Source organism: Varroa jacobsoni, unplaced genomic scaffold (genome assembly GCF_002532875.2).
Source record: "Varroa jacobsoni isolate VJ856 unplaced genomic scaffold, vjacob_1.0 scaffold_656, whole genome shotgun sequence".
Taxonomy (NCBI): domain Eukaryota; kingdom Metazoa; phylum Arthropoda; class Arachnida; order Mesostigmata; family Varroidae; genus Varroa; species Varroa jacobsoni.
This window is the reverse complement of record NW_019213558.1, coordinates 228705-242063: the sequence shown is the minus strand read 5'-3', so window position 1 is coordinate 242063 and position 13359 is coordinate 228705. Positions and strand designations below refer to the sequence as shown.

The 13359-nt window shown below is 38.9% G+C and overlaps 4 protein-coding genes across 9 annotated transcripts in view; 1 reads left to right on the top strand and 3 right to left on the bottom strand.

Moving 5' to 3' along the window:
• Window positions 1–2503: 2503 nt before the first annotated feature.
• LOC147753209 (solute carrier family 67 member A2-like) lies at window positions 2504–4931 on the bottom strand. The gene has a single exon (XM_086969081.1). The coding sequence runs from the start codon at window positions 4929–4931 to the stop codon at window positions 3753–3755; it is 1179 nt and encodes a 392-aa protein (XP_086825207.1). The 3' UTR covers window positions 2504–3752.
• On the bottom strand, window positions 4930–8303 carry LOC111262373 (uncharacterized). 5 transcript variants are annotated; one of them, XM_022836591.2, is made up of 4 exons: window positions 8206–8303; window positions 7830–7975; window positions 6076–6167; window positions 4930–5735 (listed from the first exon to the last, which is right to left on the bottom strand). In XM_022836591.2, the coding sequence occupies exons 3-4, from the start codon at window positions 6124–6126 to the stop codon at window positions 5067–5069; spliced, it is 720 nt and encodes a 239-aa protein (XP_022692326.2). In that variant the 5' UTR covers window positions 6127–6167; window positions 7830–7975; window positions 8206–8303; the 3' UTR covers window positions 4930–5066. The 5 variants fall into 5 exon arrangements, with proteins under 5 accessions (XP_022692326.2, XP_022692325.2, XP_022692327.2 ...); XM_022836590.2 differs by having other exon boundaries at window positions 8175–8270; XM_022836592.2 differs by having other exon boundaries at window positions 7830–7900; window positions 8175–8243.
• A 974-nt stretch (window positions 8304–9277) lies between these two features.
• AIMP1 (aaRS-interacting multifunctional protein 1) lies at window positions 9278–12462 on the bottom strand. The gene is made up of 6 exons (XM_022836587.2): window positions 12101–12462; window positions 11714–11826; window positions 11166–11315; window positions 10721–10925; window positions 10219–10393; window positions 9278–9937 (listed from the first exon to the last, which is right to left on the bottom strand). Exons 1-6 carry the CDS (start codon window positions 12204–12206, stop codon window positions 9736–9738), a joined length of 951 nt encoding a protein of 316 aa, XP_022692322.1. The 5' UTR covers window positions 12207–12462; the 3' UTR covers window positions 9278–9735.
• A 106-nt stretch (window positions 12463–12568) lies between these two features.
• Window positions 12569–13359, top strand: part of LOC111262372 (mitochondrial import inner membrane translocase subunit TIM14) — a 3650-nt gene continuing 2859 nt past the window's right edge. The window contains exon 1 of one of the 2 annotated variants that reach the window (XM_022836588.2): window positions 12569–12762. In XM_022836588.2, the coding sequence (XP_022692323.1) occupies window positions 12678–12762 (85 nt within the window). In that variant the 5' untranslated portion in view covers window positions 12569–12677. Of the gene's footprint in view, window positions 12831–13359 lie in introns of both variants that reach the window. The other variant, XM_022836589.2, reaches the window with a different exon arrangement.

Genomic DNA, 13359 nt, shown 5'->3' with positions numbered 1-13359 from the left:
CTCTGTTGCTAAAAAGCGTCTTTATAATAATCCCCATAGTTGTCTCAATCAATGCCCGTACTATGCATTGGTGAGCCACAACTACTTTCACGTAAATGCAACGCAAAAAATCTCTCGTGATCTATATTAATTCTATTGCGAAATAACAAATAGCAAGCTGCGTTAGTTTGTTGAAAAGCAGTCTGCGCGAAATAATGCTTAATGGAACCTAGAGGTCGTATAGACGTAGTAAATACATTTTTGACTTTTCCCAAGTACAGAATTAAGATAAAGGAAGGGGCTAACAAGTTACGTAAGGTTATTTAATATCATTATCTGTTTATTGCCGATTTATTTATGTTACCGTACCACCCCGATTATAAGTTAGTTATCAGTGAGTGGAAAATAATAATAGCCACAATTTTCCAACCTTTAATTTTGTTTGAGTTTGTCAAATTTGATAACCACCGACATTTTCTGTAGCATTTGAAATTCATTGTGATAATTATAGTAGTCAGGATTCGCGTTAAAGCAATTCAGCTCACCGTTTGGAGTAACCAAGATTTGGCTAAGTGATCTCCCATATTTGCGTATTTTCACGAGTGCTACTATTAGTAGTACTGCGTTGGAAGACGCCAAGGCCCCATGTATTTTTAATACGAAAAACGATTCATATTTATTAAGCGCTCGGGTGGCCAACTATTAAAAGCCTATTGACATGACTGCTTGCTAACTATCAGACAGTTAGCGTTTAAACGTCATATTGTATTCTGTGGGATAAACGTGTGAGTAAAGTGCTGTGATTAAGGAGAATTCAAGCTCAACCCTAGTGTCAAGACTACAGACAGATTGGGAAACAACTCTAGCTTCGAAAGTTATATTCGAAAAATTATAACATTTCAAGAAACCGATTGCAAAACTACCAGACGGAATTCATTAGACGGAAAATTGATCATATTTTAGCGGGTAGTTCATAGCAGCTATAATATCGCTATAATAATAGCAGCTATAATATAGCTTGATATCGAAAGAAAAGCTAATTTATTTAAAAATCAAACCACGACCATCATTGTGGAAACAGGTTTAGAGCAGAAACGCAAATCCGTTCTGGTTCAATATCTCCGCGCTGGTCGCTCCGAGATAGCCTTTAGCTATTCGAAATCGACAGTTTAATACACTGCGCGGTTGCTGGTGAAATAGAAGCAGGTTCCCATTCATCAGAATAAGTAAAATACTGTAGGGAGCATTTTGTAAGGCCCTTAAAGTAAATGTGCTTTTTTCCGACCATGCTGGTAATGGATGGTTTGGTAGGAACTTTGAAACGGTTAAAGTTGAAGGGGTAAGACAAGTAAACACTTGCACGTGCGTGCAATAAACACATAGGCAAAATAATGTAGATATTTACTTTTAAAAATAACGGTGGAGTACCTGCTTTAAGTCCCGCTAACAACACATACTGTACAAAATATGTGAACTTTACTAAATTATTTATACCTGCTTTTATATACATGCGGCTCACAAATAATTTATATTAATTTAACCCGAATACCCAGAAGTTTCAACTGTATTTCTTTCTATTTTTCACAGACTATGTCAAATAAGCAGCAAAAAGCTCAGTGGCGATAGGAGCAACTTCAAAGAGTCCATAGATAAGTTCCACGCCACTTTTACAGATGATATGCGCTTTATTTGAGATTAACGCAAAACAATCCAGATGACCCTGCAAGCCCTACCTCCGCTTGCTTTAAATAATTATAAAATTCCAAGTTATGACCTTGGGGGTGGGGGTGGGGGGAAAATGGAAAAATGGGGTGGGAGGAAATAAGACCAATGATGCTTTAGCGTGAAAAGTAATTTAAGACTAAAGTTTATCTAGGAATCCGCTTGGTGCTGTTTCACGGCATTACCGGACAACTCGTTTAACCTGCCGTGTATCATATATGGTACAGACCAACAGCAATAAATATAACTCGGAATGGCACCAGGCGATTTCTTCGGAATGAACGTAGTATCTAGAAGTTTTTACAACGTATGTAAGTTCAAGTTCTGCCTTTCGAATGCACTTCGTTTGAAAATTTACGGATCGATTGTTCTGAGGGTTCAAATACACCACGGTTCTGCCTGTAGTCATGCTTCTAGCTGAAGTAGCAACCCATTATAAAATCGCTGCGATTTTGCAGACTGAAGAACGTCTTCAAATTTTTTAACATTCCACAAAATAAATTTCAAAACATTTAACTTGAGCACAAAATAAGATTTACTTTTTATACAAATCGCCTCTTCTTCTATAAAGCACTTAAGATAGTATGATTATACTTATTTTTACAAGGCATTAATTTGAGCGACTCAAATTGAATTGAGACTTTCATACATAATAGTTTTGTTCAGGATTATGGTCAGTGTTGCTCATGCAGCGATCTAAATATGGTTTTTTTTCCACAAACGATAACTTGAATAATGTTGAATTTTAGTAATTCTCCGTAGTTCCATAGGTGTACTATTGATAAATACAAAGCAAATCAAATACAGATCTTTGAAACTGTTCATTTTTATTGATGAAATCCCTTGTAAGTAACAAAAGGATATTCTCGTCATTACATACAGATAATCATTGAGGTGCCCATTTATCTACTTATTTCAGATGCACACTCCAGCTGAAGCTTATTTGTCGTTCTCTGGAGTTCAGTTCTATCTATTTCTAAAGCAAGTATTTTTGTAAAATGTATTCATGGATACCTACCATCCGATACGAGGTACAACGCTAAGGCAACGCGAGTACTTTTTGAAATGCACTATAACAGCAAAACTCGGTCGCACACGTTGACAGAGAACCGCGTGCTGTTCTGCTTAGTTTACTTATTACTTTACGCACGACAAAACATTATGGCGCATACAATTTTATATTTATATATTTCTGTTAACAAACACCGTTTCTGAACTGTTTAACAGCGATATTAAGAGCAATTTATTATAGTGTCTTTTTTTGCTTGTTGGTTGAAGGTGATACACTCCTATACGGTTAGGCACTAAAAACTCAAAAAATTGTGGAGTAGTTAGTAAACATAACTTAGCTGGGCTATCATACACGGGGCCGCGGAACAAGCAATGCGGCCCTTTTTTGCATTGTTAACGTGGTGATCGTAAGGCAAGTTCACTCGTTTCGCATATTTATAGAACCTTTGTAGCTAAGAGGTACATTCAGGACAAAAAGGGCTTTTCGGAAACTAGACGCTGCCATCGGGTTTTCACATATAGCTGTAGACTTATATCGGTTCAATAGCTCAACTTCCGACAGAGGTTCGAATGACAAATGCTGCATTATGTGATGAAATGAAGCTTAAGAAGTTCGCATCTGTTTATATTACATTCGTCGAATATTATAACTTCAGTCATACACCCATGCGTAGTTTTTACGAACAGACCATTTCTGCTAAATGTTACGTACAAACGAACAGCCACGACATTAACAAATTTTTTCTATATTTGTGTATCCCTGAGCAAAAGCATTTTTCGATTCGCTCATAAACTAGACCTAGCCCATTACGCTAGCACGTAGTCAACATCATTCATCAAAAACTGACAGGTTTTGCTTACTCTCAATAAATATATATGTGCAACCTATACGTCCATGATAACGACTACCTAACTTGAGCCATTTAAGTACTTGGATGTAGTTTTTATCCGCGACATCTGCTGTTTATGTGCAGCTTGGCCTCCTTAAATCCTCCATAACGCGTCATATAACTGTTGGTTGTAAATCATAATAATATTGTTTAGTCAGTCTTCAATCCTCTTTTATTATCGTTCAACACTGAAGCGTATAAAAAGATTATGCTGCCTACTAGTGCCAGAGCCGCAGACACGAGCGTCGGCAGCTCCATATGCACATTCTGCAAAATACCACCTAGGATTGGTGTAACTCCACGTGATACAGAACTCACGCTTTGTAAGGCACCATGTAAAGTTCCAATACCACTCGCTGCGCCGCGACTTAGCACGGCGTCAACGCCAAATGCTCGTGCCAGACTTGAGAATAGTTGAAACGCTATTAGCAGCACCACGATGTGAATCAAATTGGAGGACACGTAGAGAAGGACAAAGCTAACCGATAGAATCGAACTACAAATGACGAGGATGTAGCAACTGTCCCTGTTGAATCGTGTAAATATTGGACCTACCAGAAAGCCTGATGCTGCGGCAACGAGCCCCATCAAAGAGGTGATATAGCCAATTTCCTTTGTCGACAGTGAGTACATCAGCATCAACATATAGCTGAGATTGCTTTTATATAGGCCGACGGCGGTAGCTAATACAAGGCGACCACTAAATAGGTCCCAATATTGCGGCCAGTCAATGCTTCTAAAAAGAGCTACAATTGACTCATGTTTCCGTTTCATGTCGCTCTTCTCGACGACGTGAACTGAATTTGGCAACAGCAAATGTGCGCTTAGTGCAGCAGTAATAAAAATTAGGCCAGCAATAGCACATCCGTTTTCGAAGCTGCGTATATGCGCTCCGATTAATGGGCCTACGATGAAACCTGCACTCGATATAGCATGAAAATATCCTAGAATCCTTGTGTGCTCATCTCTCGGAGTCATATCACATAAATACGCTTTAAGCATCGTTTGGGTATGTTTAACTAAGCCAAGGGCTGCACGAGCTATAAAAAATAAATGAATGCTTTCGACAAGGCTCAACCACAAATAGACAATACCAGACAGGTAGAACGCTAAGAGAGTGCATTTTCGACGACCATATACGTCGCTGTAACCTCCGAAAGTGGGTCCACTTATAGTCTGAAGGCTACCATACGTTGTTCCCGCCAGTCCATACACAAACGGTGAATAGCCTTTATTCCGGAAATTGATTGCTATTTGTGGTATAATCATGCTTACTGCGAACAGGTCCAAGAAGCCAAGAACAAACGCAGTTACCTCCAAACGACTCATTTTTCCGGTCTGAGAGTTAAAAAAAGCGAGCTATACCGTCATGTTATTTTGATTGATTAGAAAAACCACGCAGATATACTTCTCCTGGAATCCCTGCTGATTAGCTCGCGTCAATTTTTCACATCACTATCAAACTTATCCAATCAACTCTTGAACAGCGAGATCGGTTTCGACTTCCAATGCCATTAATAACCGACGCGCGGCTGTAAACGATCTATATTCAACACTTTGAAGAAGTTCGATCTCTTTCTCGAGACACCGTTTCACTTTATCCACCTCAATAGCTGGAACAGCGTTCTTGACCTTCTCTCGAACATCCTTAAGGAGCCCGTGTTTCAGTGATGTGCCGAAGACCTTCAACGAGTTGACGCCATCTTCAATCAGCCACTCCAAACATTCGTCAAAATAAAATGTGACGTCACCACGGTGAACTACCTTGTGTCCTCCCGCAATATTGAGGATCTGTTTCAGGCAACTTTTGTCTAGGACAATATAATTCCAGCAGTCTGCTTTGATTAGCTCTGGTAGAGCTTTTTTTTGTACGCGCCGAGATTCGAGGAAAAGTTTCGGTGCATTGCCTAATGTTAGTTGAACCGGTACAGGGTCTTGAAAGAGTTTGATCTGAGCGCTTAGCAGGCCATCATCGCTATAATGTGCTTTCACCTCCCCGGCCAATGTCGAAACGACGGTGGAATCAGAGGGCGTACCGCGCACCTGAACTCCAAGCGATTCCGTTAACCTGTAGCATGCAACTGATGAAACCTGCTCTGCTGGGAAGTAAGCTTCAGAAAGCTCCCTGAACAACTGAAAATGATGTGAAGAAATAGAAAAAAAACGGAAAAAAAATTGTTTTTTTCATAGCCATGGGTATCTACAGAAAAATAAGAGTAAGTGCGTTTGCTTTCTTGAGCCTCACATTTTATGTGAAATAATTAAATGTTTTATTAAATAGCGACGTAATTTTTATCTATTAGGTACTTCGTTTCAAACTGGGGTCATACTGAGAATTAATAGACTTTAATAAACAAAGGGGTAAACATAAACCCTTTCGGACAAATGTTAATCGCATATCTTCAACGAGCACACAACATCCTTAAAATTAACTCAACACTTAAACCGAATTTGTATCAAAAGCGCGTATTACCTGGTTGAGTCTTGTCGTACGTTCCGCAACTTCCTCGAATACGTTGGCCATTCTCAAATCAAGGCAAGCCTAACGGCAAGGGATTCCGCATTCTGGAAAACCAGAAGCAAGCAAATCAACAAACATGCACACTGTGTTACAATTTTCCCGGTAAAGGGCATACGCTACTTGCAAAGGTTCCAGTTAACCGAAGCCAATGTGCCTTGTCTAAATTATACTGAAGCACTCATCAAGACTCGCAACGCTCACATACGCATGTTAATTTAATAAAAAAATATCGTACCCATAGTATTATTTTCATCAGGTTTGGCCTTTTTAACATTTCAATTTTTTTTCAAACGGATCTAGTGTGGAAAAGATTGCTTTGATAATCATTTCTGCATTATGGCGTTCGCTTAGCTGGCGGGCAGCTCCTGCTAAATGGAGTGCATCTGTAACACGTAACTATAATAATAAATATCAATAATTCAGGCCACTTTTTTTCCTTCTTAATTAATATAGGAAAAACGCAAGACAGGACTATTCACCTATATATTATCGATACAGATCTCTATCAGTGAAACCCCATCGACTAAAGCCAAAGCACAGAGTGTTTTTAAAGCAAAGCGCCTGCAATACCACACTCAGTTGAACTCAACGCTCAGCGAACTTCGCTTGCAGTAATGAATTGTATCGCAGGAAGAGCCATTGGCAGCAACTGTGTTCATTCGACCTCTAGATCAGTGATCTGTATTTGTCCTATTTATGCATCTCGCGCCGGAGTATCGGTGTCACAGTTGATGCCCCAGAAGCGCTAATCACACGCAAACCAACCATATTACAAGTGGATAATAAATTCAGTAAAGGTTGGATATACGGAAGGTTGCATTGCTGCTGTCGCTCTTGAGCCTTTATAGCTTGTATGTTCGCTCATCCAGCAATTTGGTTCGTTAAGCAACTGGATGGGTCGTGAGATGGGCAAATTATACGATCTTCTCTGTATTGAATTAAAATTAAATTACTGTAGTAATTATAGCAACAGGAATAATTGAAGTAAATATACATAAACAAGAATATTGACATTGAGAAAACTGAATTCGAACTTTTTTACTTTCAAAGTAATAGGAATTGCGAATGATAACAACAGACGACCAAGTCACGTAACTAGTAAATAAGTGAATTGAGAAAATTTATTTCCCGCTAAGATATCATAGGGGAGATTTATCGGATGAGCTTTTGAGGAAAAACCACTTTCAACATTATATATATACATATATATATCGAAAAATATGACTTTTATGAGTGAGCAGGACTTTAATTATAATGTACGATCGTAATTGCTGCATAGAATCGTGCTTAATTTGAAAGCCGCTCTGATCGAAACAAAATCTATCTCTCTCAATCTAATTAAATCTTGCAATACAATGTTGGAAAAGTTACGAGGACGAAATAGTGTCTCTTCTCAGAATAGTTAACAGAAATGGGTTACAAATATGAAGTTTGTTCAGCGATTCCAGTATTCAAGAATATGCACACATTGGTATACGTTTTACGTCTGCTATAAATCAATTCATGTATCTTTCTGCGTGCGGAATTTTGAGACCAGATTTCATCAATTTCGTTTAAACGACAAACACCGCTTGTACATATCTAACATTTGTTCAGCTAACTGAGCTATTTCAAACAATTCTGCAATCTTTGCAAAACTTAGCCGATATGGTCGATATATATAGAATATAACTTATTCTGGTTGAAGTTAAGAAATGTACTCTTACCTCAATAGCTTTCTCTTAGATTGGATAGCCAAAATTGATCGCCACAACTGTCAATAGAGGGAAACGGTGTGCTGAGGAATTCATATGCGATATAATCCAATAATGAAGAATTGATTAATGACGTTATTACTAACGGACATATTACTCTGCAATCGCGCAAGATGGACACGTAAGCGGTTGGTCACCATGCTAGGTAAATAGAGATGAGTCTAGCCGAAACTAATACCAAACGTGAACGCTTTTACCAAACTCAATATGTGTTATCCAAGTCTAATTTATTGATACTGAGCTGCTAAACAGCGCAATGCGAAATGTATAAAATAAACGGCTAGTAAAACGATAAACCTCATCATAGAAGTTCCTTTTGATGATGTACCTTCAACTACAGTCGTTGGATCCATCAAAAGGGAATCAGGCGTATGCAGACACGTGAACATGAAACTAGTCGGTGCCTGAGATAAACGCGGGCCACGACGCGGGTGCCTTTTCGGCATTTCTACCAGACATCGTCTACACACGACAATTAACATCATAATACTAGAACAACACCTGTGAGAATGTTAGCGCTTTCAACTCATATGTTTTTTTCTTTTTCTTCCGCTCTCGCTCTTTCTTTTGCTCTCGATGTAACAGAATGCTATTCTACGACAACAGAATCTATGTTTATTAATTGTGACAAACAATATTTTTGGTCTGAAACTATTTGTATCTACGCGATTTCAATAAACAACTAGATGGCCTAGAAGTATGAATTATGAGCTTCTATAGTAGTTTAGGTAACCTCTTCTTTCGCTTCCCCTAGGCCTTTTTAATCATATCAAACTTTTGGGTAGAAAAAAAATATTTAATGAAAGTACACGTTACTTCGTTTTTTTAAACATAAACCTATTTTATTTCATCTGTGTTACGTAATGTATGCGAGTCCAAACCGGTGTAATATACGCTAGTTAGAAAGGCCAATCAATTTACGCCATGATAGGCCGAGCTCTTTGAAAAAAACTTGTAGACATTCTAGTATTTTTCATCACATAAATTAGGGTTGGCATATTATAGCACCCAAAAGCTTTTTCATTATATTCCTTACTAGTTTTACGTAGTAACAACAATTTGAAAAACTAAACAAGTCTTCTGCTTCATAGAAACATCAAGATGACAATTTATTGTTGATATCGCTCATGTTTTTAGACGTATTGAAATACGTATTTACGAAGAAAATATAAACCTATTTTATCTAGTTAATACACCAGTACAGTAGTTGACGGAGTAGGTTTGTTAAAACCTGGTTCTTATGCTTAAACGCGATGCGTAACTCTTTTTGAAAATATTGCACTTCAACTTCTAACCGCGTTTCATGTCATGGGAAACATAGAAACGACAACGTTATTTATATTGACTCTCACTAGGGAGATACTAGATTTTATGTTATAGTAAATAAATAGAAGAAGACATTTGTGCTAATGCTGTTATGGTTTATTTTTAGCTTCAAACTACATTCATTCAGCCTATTCTGCATATGCGCAATTGCGAATAGTGCTAGGGCAAATCTAGTAATCTTTCCCCTATTTTTTCCCCCTAGGATATTGCTCCCGCAACCAGCGGTAGAATGACTCGCATCGGTAACTCTTCCACGTATTTACCGCGCAGAGCATCTTTCAATTCAAGAGAAACTTCACGAATGAGCGATATAGTGAAACTAAGATTACTGACATGGACGATCTTTTTGACAACATAAGTTAACCTTGATATATTCAAACAGTGGTTTGTTACGGCAACAGAACCGTTTGCTTCTCTTGACAACAGTCCTATTTTGCCTTCGCATAAGATGAGAATTGCGCGTTCAAAGTGCGAGGTTGTACCATACGGAAAAGTTGCTTCTGTATGCCCTGATGTCGTATCACTATCATAGCTACTTGACGTTGACACCTTTCAGCGTATCAGCTAGAAGTGGTCCCTTTCCCCGAATCTCTAATTTCTGTCCCATCCAAACAGTGTGTCCTTGTTCATCAATTTTAAGATCGGGCGCAATCCTCTCCCAAATCTTCTTCTTGGGGTTTAGGACGGGTTCTGGATCGGGGTAACCTTCAGCCGGCAAACCTACCCATGTAACTCTGAAAAAGGCAGATGAAAGCAGCGGCAAAGTTTGATTCGATACGTGAGCTGTGTAAATAAATGCAAACGTATTTCACCACTTCTTGCTTATGAAAAGAATGAATATATTGGCTGGAGGAAACGTTTTTTTTTTTTAGAGAAATCTGCCTGAAGTAAGCACATACAAAAGCATAACTGTGAGAGCCCTGAAAATTACATTGGGTTGAACACGATCGCGGGTTTAAACCACAAACATGAGAATAGAAAGAAAATGGTTTCTATGAGCATACACAAGGCTTACCTGTCACCTGGAACGGCATTTTTAGGGGGCCGAATAGGTTCAACTTTTTCATGTGTAGATGCGCACATTAGCATCCCCTCCGAAAGGATTCCACGCATTTTGGCTGGCTTTAGGTTGCACATCACGACTACCATTCGGTCCCGCATATCTCCGATTGGAACGAATTTCACTAGACCTGTAATCGCAAGCGGATCCAACATTATGAACTTGATAAGGCTATTTACATGCTGTATACAAAGGTTGCCTGCAGTTATTTGCGTCATCTCACCCTATCCACACACCTCATACTACATTGCACCAACGCAGCATAATTCCTCATAAGTAACGCTGCCTACTAAATATGCTGTGATAATTCAGGGTTTCTCAGCAAAGTAGTCGCTAAATCTGTACGACGACTGGCAAACAATGTATGAATATTTTATCGTTTACGATAAAAAAAAATAGAGCTTTGTAGGTCAAATGTTTTATGGTTTCAAAAATGACACCCGTTTATATGACTAACCTGACAAAATCGTGCGCGGCTTTTCTTCACCAACATCAACCTGCTCAAGATAGAGAGCATCGGCATCAGGATGTTTCTCAATTTGTTTAATGAGACCAATCCGGAGATCCAGTTGCGATACACAAACAGAATCAGCAGCTTCCTTCGTAGATTTGTCTACGTTTTTCTCCTTGCTTGAATCCTTTTGATTGGGTTTTTTAGCAGACTAAAATAAAAACAGAAAAAAGTTTGATCCAGTTGTTACATGCTGTGGTCGAACTTCTAGTCCACTGGAGTAGACGGATTGGCTTTAGGGAACTTATCAGATATCTGTGTATAATTTTAGGAAGGAATAATGAATTGCAACGTTGTTTCTGTATCGACAAAAAAACTATAAGCGCGTTCTTTTAAACGGTTATGAAGTGTCTATATTACCACGACAAGTAATGTTCATAAGAGTACAGACCTCGTTAGCCTTTTTGCTCTTCTTTGGAGTTGTCTCTTCCGATTCTGCCGCCAACTGAGATGATTCTCTCTTCGACTGTTCAACTGTAGTGGGTGTTTTCGACTCATGTGCAACAGTGTTGGTTGAGTTACAGCGTGTTGGCAAAGGATACTTGAAATAACACAAGGAAACTCATGTAGTAGCAGTAGTGAACAGTGCATAACGGTACACCAATAAAGCTGCATTCCACATCATCGATCAAACACTAATTAAGCGAATCTATGTTACGGAAGCTATAGAACGAGTAAAAAACACGTTGCGCAACTCTATAGGAACCCCATCCACCTCGAAGGTCGAACTCAGCTTACTCTGCCATGCGTCATTTCTGCGCATATTGTCAATATTTTAAAACAATATGCGAGCATACGTTCAAGCATAATGGTACCCATAAATTCTTTGCTTGTTATTCAGGAATTTATCAACGAGACCTGTTAGCCTTTAGTACCCTGTGTGTGCCTTACAGAGTGTTACACAACACTGTTAAAGAATTACTAGTTATTGACAGTTACCTGTTTTTTTCCATTAGCCGTTTCGGCCTTGATTAGTCGCTGGCGCCACGCTTCACATTGCAGGGAAAGCTGTTCGTTTTCACTGGTGAGACGTTGGACCTCTGCTGTGATGACTAGGTATTTGAAAAATGATGCGGATGATGAAGAACAGGCAAGAATAAGTATTACAAAACAATAATCACAATTCGCTGGGTTTTAGCGTTTCGGACAAACGGTTATTATTGTGTTGTTGCAGAGACCTGTATTACCTTCTAATTTAGCAGTTAACATTACATGTGAGTCGGCCAGTTAAACAAAATAAGCGAACGCAATCCTAGGTAAAGTCAACGTTAAGATATTTTCACTAGGATAGAGCATTTGCATCACTAACGTGTGTTATCAGTTTACCTTGCTGGCGTAAGCGGGCTACCTTTTCTCGTAGCTCTTTCAAAAGCATGTCCGCCACCTGACTTCGAGAGAGCAGTTTTGCTACATCCATTGAGCCGGCCACCATTTTTGTCTATGTTACCACTATATATTACGTCACCTGTATATGGCAATCGTAAGTTCTGGTCGTAAATATAGGAACAACTATATGTGGTAATTGTTTGTTAGTTACGCGTGACTAATTCGAACATTTCAGGAAGAGCGGCTGCTCCAGTCTGTCGCTATCCTTACGGAACGTGGCCCTATAGAAACTAACAACCTTTTTAGTATTAACAGTTATTTTCATTGACAGATATAGGCGTGTTTTTGTTTAGAATTGAATACAGTTGACGCTTGGATTAACCGTTCAGTTATAATTATCTATAGTTACGAATCATTTGGGTGCGGGAAAACTCGTGCGGCATCGTAGCGCCCCCTTGCGGTGCCGGCATCAACTACAGACCATAACAAAATCTTCTCCACACGCGATCAAATCGTGTGTTCGGTGCAAAAGTTTACGCGGTTTGGTTGATTTTACACAGAAATAACTGAAATTAATATGAGTTCAGTTATAGCTGCTGGTCTTGCTCTGACAGCACTAGGTTTTACAGGCCGTTATATCATGCGAGCTAGACCACTTTGGGGTAAGTGGCAGTTCAGTTACCTCATCCCGGTCTTGTGCATTTCCTACGTGCAATGTGTGCATTAAAGTGTATGTAGTATTCATATACCTAAGGGAGATGGATATATCTAGTTAACTTGGCCCAGGGTCACATGTATACGGAACTTACAATTAGATGACTGATGCAATGTGTGCTTCACGAAAATCGAGCCTTTAGTGCTATTAAGTTTAGACGAATCAACACAGACAGGAAAAAATTGTCTAAGCTCGAATGAAACACTTGCTTAAAGTCTTGTCGTCAGGCATATACTATAGTTTCAACGACCTTGCAATGTGAAAAATTCATTTAGTAATTGTCCTTTTCAAAAGAGGTTCACGGTAATCCTTAACGATTTCAAAAGGTCTAGAGGAGTGCGTCCCTGAGATCGACGATGTCATTTTGAAATCAAGCATGCTATTGCTGCGTACTGCTCTCATTTGTCGTGTTTTTATCGTACACGTCAGATCTATGTATATTTAAAAATAGTTTTCTTGTAAGAAGCAATTTTTCCTAAGCTTCGACAAGACGGTTGTAACAAAAAAAAAAAGGAAAACAGTAAACAAAAGCTCTTTGCTATAT

Excerpts from the sequence above, each read along its gene's own strand:
- LOC147753209 (XM_086969081.1), bottom strand. The coding sequence starts at position 4,931 with ATGAGTCGTTTGGAGGTAACTGCGTTTGTTCTTGGCTTCTTGGACCTG.
- LOC111262373 (XM_022836591.2), bottom strand. The coding sequence starts at position 6,126 with ATGGCCAACGTATTCGAGGAAGTTGCGGAACGTACGACAAGACTCAAC. Across the intron at positions 5,736-6,075 it reads GTACGACAAGACTCAACCAG|TTGTTCAGGGAGCTTTCTGA; the intron begins GTAATACGCGCT and ends CATCATTTTCAG.
- AIMP1 (XM_022836587.2), bottom strand. The coding sequence starts at position 12,206 with ATGGTGGCCGGCTCAATGGATGTAGCAAAACTGCTCTCTCGAAGTCAG. Across the intron at positions 11,827-12,100 it reads AGCCCGCTTACGCCAGCAAG|TCATCACAGCAGAGGTCCAA; the intron begins GTAAACTGATAA and ends TCAAATACCTAG. Across the intron at positions 11,316-11,713 it reads CGGCTAATGGAAAAAAACAG|TATCCTTTGCCAACACGCTG; the intron begins GTAACTGTCAAT and ends TGTTATTTCAAG.